At 49.5% G+C, this 8422-nt stretch overlaps 1 protein-coding gene across 3 annotated transcripts; it reads right to left on the bottom strand.

Annotated features, from left to right (window-relative positions):
- Positions 1 to 1512: 1512 nt before the first annotated feature.
- On the bottom strand, positions 1513 to 7854 carry DNAL4 (dynein axonemal light chain 4). Of its 3 annotated transcripts, XM_034776408.1 has the most exons (5): positions 7759 to 7854; positions 5846 to 6071; positions 4125 to 4208; positions 2705 to 2771; positions 1513 to 2087 (listed from the first exon to the last, which is right to left on the bottom strand). In XM_034776408.1, exons 2-5 carry the CDS (start codon positions 5915 to 5917, stop codon positions 2083 to 2085), a joined length of 228 nt encoding a protein of 75 aa, XP_034632299.1. In that variant the 5' UTR covers positions 5918 to 6071; positions 7759 to 7854; the 3' UTR covers positions 1513 to 2082. The 3 variants fall into 3 exon arrangements, with proteins under 3 accessions (XP_034632299.1, XP_034632283.1, XP_034632291.1); XM_034776392.1 differs by having other exon boundaries at positions 1513 to 2771; XM_034776400.1 differs by having other exon boundaries at positions 1513 to 2771; positions 5846 to 6068; positions 7759 to 7848.
- Positions 7855 to 8422: the final 568 nt, after the last annotated feature.

Raw genomic sequence — 8422 nt, 5'->3', positions numbered from 1 at the left:
AGTCAGGTCTGAGCCTGCAGCGAAACAAGAGCTGGAGAGCTTCAAAGCCAACACTTCTCATCTGGCTGTGTAGCAGTGCATCTTGTTGCCATGACATCATTGCAGGGAAGTGATCAGATTCCTGCCTCCCATCTCCTGCCTGCTGGAGTTGAGTCTCCCTTGGGGCAGAGAGTCCATGATGGCCACTCCCTCTGTGATCTTTCCAGTGCTTTCATGGACTCAGGGCTCCCCACCACGCAATCCAATAGCAGAACGTTATGGAGCCCTGCTCCCCTCCCCAGTAAAGTAAGTCACAAATGATGCACTGCTTAGAATTGGATTTTGGAGGATCGTGGCCTTTCCCAACGGGTAGATAGGAAGGGTCATGCTGGTTGGTGCCGACACATGCCACCCTGCAGTTTTCCACCTCCCTCCCCACCTGTGACTCAAGCACTGTTCGATGGTAGGATGATGGTAACAGCACATGGACTGGGTGCAAGAAAAGTCACACTAGGACAAACCTCTCCTCTCCGCACCCCTTAGCACAGGAGAAACACACTTGCTGCCAGCCCAGTAGGCTTCTCCTTGAAACTCATAGAACAAGTTTGTAAGGTGTGCACTCCAGCCAATAGGGAAAATGACTGTGGCTACTCCCATTCCAGAATGGGGTAGGGCCAAGAAAGGCCCAAGATTGCTGGCTGCAGAGGGAAGTGCTTGTCGGGAAAGGCATAGGAGAACATGGGAATCTCCCAGATGCCCCAGTTGCACTTGCTTTAGGAAACTGAGGAGTTTTATCTTCCAGCCGTGAGGTCTAATTGCTGGGGACCAGCCAACTTCAGCAGAATGTGCTTGTTTTGTGCAGGTCACAGAGACATGGCTGCAGCCACATGACCACCGGCCAGATAACAGGTGGCTGGTGGGGCCAAGAGATTGTTTGCTGAGATAACCCCCCTCCCTCTGTCTGATCTCTGCAGGTCAGCCTGACCCTAGCATGGGCCCCCATGACCAGGAGGCGTGTGTGTGTGTGTGCGCGTGCACAGCTATTAACTATTCATTAGCATGAAAGAATATTAACTATTAACTGTTCATTAGACAAGAACTGGCATGGACTGTAGCACTTCTTGAGCTCTCTTCTGAGAATGCCAACAATTCAATGAGCCACGGAGACTCACATCCTCTTTAGAGGTTGCCCCTTTAGATCAGGACCGAGGCAGACTGGCAGAAAGGGGGAGTGTGAGTAGCTTGCCCTGCTGCTGCTCATATTGAACCTGCTCCAGAGATAAAGAGAAGACTTTGCTCTCCAGCATTGTTGATCTGGCAACCTTCCCTCAGCACTGAATCCTTCCACCAGCACAAAACCAAAATTAAAGAGGACAGATCTCCTTCCTCCCACTGCTACAAGTCATCCAGCCAACAGCAGAGTGAGTGAAGACATGTCCCAAGCACGATGTCTGAACTAAGTCACAGTTGGCTGCCTTCCCTTTGTGCCCCCACCTCGATGGGTTCTAAAGAGGAAATCTCAAACACAAAAGCCACCATTATAATAAACTTTTTATTGTTAAAAAAATCCCCATATTCATATAAATAAGCCATATATGTAAAATACAAGTAGGTTCATTCTCTCTCTTAACACCTTTCCACAGCTTTAAAAAGATAAAACAGACTAAAGAACAAATGTACATTAAATCTCTGATGACTGACAAACTGGCAGCTCAGATGGAGCCCCCTCTTACTACCAGTCTCTAAACAAGATACGGAGTGTGCACAATACTGGCACCCACGGTGTGCAGAGAGCTTTTGCCTCCCCTAAGAATGCATTCAAATGCTGTATTGAGTTTTCACCCACTCCCCCATGTGCCAGAAACGGCAAACATTTTAGAGCTATGCCACTGCTCAGTGGGTGTGAAAAGGAGGGGTCAGTTTGCATAGCAACCACCCACTGGGTTTGGATTTCTAAGTTGTCACTTTCTTCTCACACCCAGGCAGCTCAGCTGTCATGTTCTTGTCCCAGAGAGTGGGAGAGAGGTGCAGGAAAGCAGACTTAGCCCCCATCACTGTTTGGGACAGTGGGGGAGGATCCTTCACATGACCTGTTCCAAAAGGTCATCCTAGATGGGGACAGAAAGAAAATGAGAGGGGAGAAATACTGTCAACATTGATCGTTGGGGCGGGGCAGACATTGGTCACCAGAACCTTTCCATGGTGTAGGAGGGACTTCAGAGAAGACAGAAAATAGTGTGGAAAGATAGGAGAAGAAGATGGCATGGCTGGATTAGCACCCTTTCCCCTTTCACACACACTCCTAGATCTGATGTATGACTTCATAAACAGCATCCCACAGGATTACCTACCCACCAGATCCCTTCCTGCCTAATCTTATCGTTTAAGCAAAGAGACACACAAGATCAAAGTGAGATACCCCTTGAACTTGGATTAGATAGCTCAGCAGATTTACACACACGCGCGCACACACACAGCATATCCCCGGGAACTAGTACATAGGTATGAAAAAAAATCCCCAAATTTTCCTATTAAAAATAAAGCCCTGCCTCAAGATTGTACAAAAACCTGTGAAAGGAATGAAGAAATCCCTTGAATGTGGTGAGCCTTGGACATGAGGAGATGTGTCAGGAGCACTTCCAGACACAAACAGCCAGGCTGCCGCCAAAGAACATGTACAGCAGGTTCTTCACCTCATGGGTGATCTCAAAGCCAAAGCCCTCACCAATCACTACATGCCATGAGGAGCCAAACTTCTTGTCCATTGTCTCTTTGATCATCTTAGCGGCACTCTGAGGAATAAAGAGAAAGAGTCCAGGAGTATGCAGAGGGAGCAGCAGGTCAGAGAGATAGGAGGGGTGTGTTTGTACATACAAATTCCCCGCTGTTGCCCTCCCTTTAACATGACTCTCAGGAGGAGGCTGAGAGCTAGGGTGAGATTATAGTAGAGCAGAGCTCCAATGAGGAGCACCCAGACTCCTTTGCTGCAGACTTCTGAAAACCCAGTAGGAGATATTAGAGGTCTGTATCTAGAGCCTGATTCTCCTCTCACTCACACTGGTTTGAATCAGGACTTGGCCCACTAAAGTCACACAAGAATGAGTTTGACAGGAGAATCAGATCACTATTCTTTATTGTTTTTTGAGGGAATCCCTTTTTCCTTGCAGCGAATCAGCAAGACATAACTTTTGGGACTGGGCCAGGCTGTGGATACCTCCTTCCCCGCACACCACACCATACCATGCACCAGCTAGAGCAGGGGTGGGAGATGTGGGGAGATGCTGGAGAGTGGCACAAGGCATTTCCCCCAGCCTGGGGAGCAAATGGAAGGTATGAAAAACTCCCCCACTCTCCCTTCTAATTCTTACTCATTCCTAGCACTGAACATCCATTGTAACAAGCAGACAGTTCCCTGTTGCTCAGCCAGAAATCATCTGAGAACCAGGGATAAAGGGATATACTAGGCCAAGTATGTTAATTCAGGAGGGAGCATAACCTCTCTACCTGTGTAGTGCCCCCAAGTGATACTTGGATCAGAGACCTCTCTCCCACTTCACTCAGAATACAGAAAGCTCGCTTACAAGAGGCCATGGGAAGCAGACTAAGGCTAGGTCTACACTACCCGCCTGAATCGGCGGGTAGAAATCGACCTCTCGGGGATCGATTTATCGCGTCCCGTTGGGACGCGACAATCGATCCCCTAATCGACGCTCTTACTCCACCAGCGGAGGTGGGAGTAAGCGCCGCCAACAGGAAGCCGTGGAGGTCGATTTTGCCGCGGTCCTCACAGGGGGGTAAGTCGGCTGCAATACGTCGAATTCAGCTACGCTATTCACGTAGCTGAATTTGCGTATCTTAAATCGACTCCCCCCTGTAGTGTAGATGTACCCTAAGTTAGAACAGGCCTGAAGCTTCTCTGATCAATGCTGGGAGCCTAGTCTGGGACTCCAGTCACCTTTCCTCCCCCATCCCTTTTCTCCTTGTGCTCAATGCAGGAACAAAGCAACAGAAATCGGGACCAGAGTGTCTGACCTCCTTTCTGCCTCCCCCTTTACTCTTGCTCCAGAAGATTCCCCAAGTATGGAGACAGAGTGACTGCAACCAGCATATCCAGACAAAATAACCTTCTTAGCACTGGCTGTTACCTCATTGTTGGTGGCGTATTTCTCACAGGCGGTGACACACAGCTCCATGGCCTCCACTCGCATCTCCTCTGGCATGTCTGTGTGCTGGGAAAAACAAGCAAACAAGAGGGAGCTCAGCATCCCAAAGAGCTGGGCACAAGACAGAAGAGCAGAGAAGCTGGTGTTACCTGCTCCCTCTATCATGGCACGGCTGTGCCCTACATTCTTGGATACAACCAGAAAAAAAAAAAAATCACACATGCTAGCTCCTCTGATCTGTACCGCAGAGGACGCAAGAGCATCACCCATAGGAAAGCTCAAATGCCAAGGGCTTGAGATCAGAAATAGCTCTGCCTTTGGAGAAATGTAAATGTCCAAGATGGAAAAGGCTTATTAGGTCACCTCTTGTTCATCCCTCCCTCCCAGTCAATGCAGAATTGTTCCCTTCTTATATTCCAACGATTCAGTGACTTAAGTTACAAGTGATGAAGTTTCCAATTTTTCCGTTAGAAGAGTATTCCACAGCCTAACAGACCTTGCAGTGATAGCCATCTGAGGCTTTCCCTTTGCTCAGTTTCATCCTTTCACTCCTAGCTGTACCTCTGGGATCCCCCTAAACCATTCCCCTTTCCCTTCTTGGTGTGCTTCATTGCCACATAGCCAAGTCAGACATATTTAGGGCCAAATTCAGGAGTGTTGTGAGCAGTGGGGAGAGTTGGAGAAGAAAATGGGTGTAAGTGACAAAGCAACAAGACTTGTACCAATTTGGCATTCCTTGTGTTTCCAAGACAAGCATGACACATGCAGTGAGTCAAGGTCTGCTCTCAATTGCATCAGTGTAGTCAATGGGAGACCAGAGTAAGTGAGGGCAGAATAAAGGGGTGAGAAGAGGCAGGTACAAGAGAAAAAAATAACTAATGGGGGAGTTAAGATAAAGGGAAGGTGTGTTAGTTGCTCTCCTAATTTCTTTTTCCTATACATCCCACCCTCTCCTGTACAGCCTCAACATGCCAGCTACACTCATTTCTGCACAATCACTCAATGCCAAATAGGTAAAAGTTATGCTCCGTTACTACTTACAACTAGTTTCTGAACAATTTATACCACTATTTACAACACTGCTGATTATAGCCCTGACGCTCCCATGGAACTGCAACTGTTTGTTCCAAGCTGAATTTAAGATTTATTTATCTTAACTTTTCCTCATAGATCATAATATTTTGTGCTCATATTGTGGTAAGAGTAGCTAGGCAGCCCTGAGATATTATTGCAATAAGCCCTACAGGGAAATCTAAGTTATACATTGTTCCCCCCTGTTCTATTATCTCATTGACTAGAGATGTCTCTTATCCAAGCTCCTCTAAAAAAAAAAAAACCCAAGCTGCACAGAGTACCCTGAATGTGGTGGGAGTGCTGTAAAGGCAGCATGCTCAGCGCTGAAGGAGTGGGGTCAGAAAGGGATTGCTTTCTATTGCCCTAGCTCACTGTGGCTGACTGAGTGGCAACATTAATAAACTTTGAAGCAGGCTGCCTCTAAGTTGCCTCACAGTAGAGTGGAACATGGGGAAATGGTAGGCGGGTGCAGCCCTCAGATAGAATTGGTATGATGTGATCATATTCTTGTAGCTACTCAGAAGTTGAGGACAAACTGGTTTGGAGGGTAGGTACGAATGAAATACATTCATCTCCCATCCTTGTACCTTGACATTCTCATGATCATACATACCCACCCTTGTTCTTACCCTGATCAGCGGGAAGCTGTGAAGTCTTTTATAATCTGCCTCCTCCTTTTTCCCCTCCCCGGTGTCTGCCATGGTCCTTCCACTGTGACCCTGAAAGGGGGCAGAGGTGCCTACTTAGGACCAGCCAGATGCTGCAGGGCAGGTGGGCGAGAGGGATGGAACTCTTGAGAATCAGGCAGAACACAGTTTCAGCAGAAACAGGAGGTTCTCCGCCCAAAGAACACTGCTAAAAAGAGGGGGGAAAAAGAAAGTTTAATTTTAAAAAGGTCCAGTTTGTTCACTATGAGAAGCAAGATGTGAATCCTGCCATCTCCTCCACTGCTTACTGCTTCTCCATACCTTTTCCACGGTATATAATTAACCTGGAGAACTCTGTTACGACAAAAAGTTGTCACTTTCCATAGTCAAGACTTCAAATGTGCTGCACCTCTCAGGGGCACAACTCCATAAAGAGACACAGGGCTCTGACTTGATGGCAGCTTGGTTGCTAGTGAGGGGGCAGGACACAGTGAAATTACAGCAGTGCTTTCCAATATCCAAACAGAGAGCATGGCAGCAACCATCCTCTGCCTTAGGCTGTTGTCCTGTTCTTTTCAGGACAGAATACTGTTCACAATGGGGCCAAAGTGTGCATGCAACAGGAACAGATTTTGTGTGCATTTCAGGATGGAAATAGTTAATGGGCTGTTTTGGTTTGTTTTTCAACTTTTTTTCAACTCCAGGGTTTGCCAATCAGGGAAGTGCCACATCAGACTCTGCCGCACCACTTCTCTGGGCCTACGCCTGGCCAGTCGCTCAGAAAGTGACGCAGTCCTACAGCACTCTCTGATGGGCAAATTCAGAACATTGCACCTTGGTCTCTTCTCTGGTTCTCCTGTCTGGCATAAGACCCTCCCCTATGCCCTCAGAGAAAGCAGGGGCATCATAAATGTATTTTGAAAAGAGGTCCTGACAAGCTAATGATCCATCACTGGGCAATGACACACCCAGCAACTCTCTGAGGCCATAGTAAGTCCAGTCTGCAGACACACTAATTAAAGTAACATGGGCTACGGGTTCTCCCAGAAGGGATTGTGGGAGTTTTACACATCCCTCTGAAGTACTCAGTCAGCAGTAATCACAGATGGTGGAAGACAGGATAGCAAACTAGATGGCTGGGATGAAGCAATTCCTTTGAGTTGTTGTGGTGTTTCAGGTTTATCTCCCGAACATCTCACCCATGAGCCCAGGCCCCATGACACACACAATCCATCTCAGAGTCCTCCATATACAGCAGACAGTTTAAACACCCAACCAGGTTGGGAAAAAATGCTGTTGAGAGACATTTCACCCATAAAAGTCTTTTAATTTTAAATAGAGCTGGTTTATAACAACCCCACGGAAGCTTCCTTGGAAACCAGTTCCTGTTTTGCGGCATCAGACCCACTTCTGAGCACTGCACCTCCTTCACACACCCCCTGCTCCAGGCATCAGAGCCACCTGATATGGGGGAGATGGGGCGGAGGGGGGGGAATATGGCCTGGATGGAGGAAAAATAATCACATACACACAACAGGTTTTGGGCCTCAGTGTCTTATGCAGGGATCCTCACTGGGTGATGGGCACGGGCTGGGTTTCAGAGCCCCCCCCGCGTAGAGCACAGTGGAGACCCCACTGGGGTGGCTGGGCCCATCAAGCCACATAAGGACAGGACCCCCATCATGGAGGGGCCCTGCAGATCGCACAGGCCGGGGGAGGGGCGATAGCCAGAACCTAGAAGGGACGGGGGGGAGGGGACGGCGCTATCCCGAGCGGGGGCTGGACCCTGGCTGCGGCGGGAGCCCCGGCTGGGGGGGCGGGGGCTTGCCCGCTGGCTGGAGGGGGGGGGGGGTCGGGCCCGGGCGGGAGGAGGCGGGGGAGGGACTCGGTCTCACCTGCGCCTCCTCGGCTCTGAACCCAAAATATCAGCTTCGCTTGGTTGTTAAGGAGAGGAACGTGCTTGTCTTAGCAACCAGCGCCGGAAGTCCCGCCTCTCCTTTCTCATTGGTTGGTTTGGAAAGTTCGAAACATCTTATTGGTTCCAAGGTTGGTCGATGTCGGGAAAGGGTCCTTCCTCCTCCTCGGGGCTGGGGTGTTAGGTGTCCCATACCTGCCTGATCACATGTGAGCCCAAAGTATTGGGAGGGAGACCTTGTGTCAGTGGTTCAGGTTCATGAGAGGTTATGCTCAGAGCTTACAGCGGGCACTAGCCCCTCGGCATCACGGGATATAGCTCTCACAGCACCCTGACAACACAGTGCCACCCACATAGCATAACGCTGCCCTCGAGAGCATGACACTAAGGCTGCTATGCCATGCCAGTGGTGTGCACAGCACCACCCACACTGCGATACCAGGGGGTGGTGAGACCGCCACACCATGCACTTCCACACCACGGCACCAGCACCATGCACTTCCATGCCACGGCACCAGGGTGCTGCGAGACCGCCGCACCATGCACTTCCATGCCACGGCACCAGGGTGCGGTGAGACCGCCACACCACGCACTTCCATGCCACGGTACCAGGGTGCGGTGAGACCGCCGCACCATGCACCTTC

This window comes from Trachemys scripta, chromosome 1 (genome assembly GCF_013100865.1).
Source record: "Trachemys scripta elegans isolate TJP31775 chromosome 1, CAS_Tse_1.0, whole genome shotgun sequence".
Taxonomy (NCBI): Eukaryota; Metazoa; Chordata; order Testudines; family Emydidae; genus Trachemys; species Trachemys scripta.
This window is presented reverse-complemented; position numbering and strand designations above follow the sequence as displayed.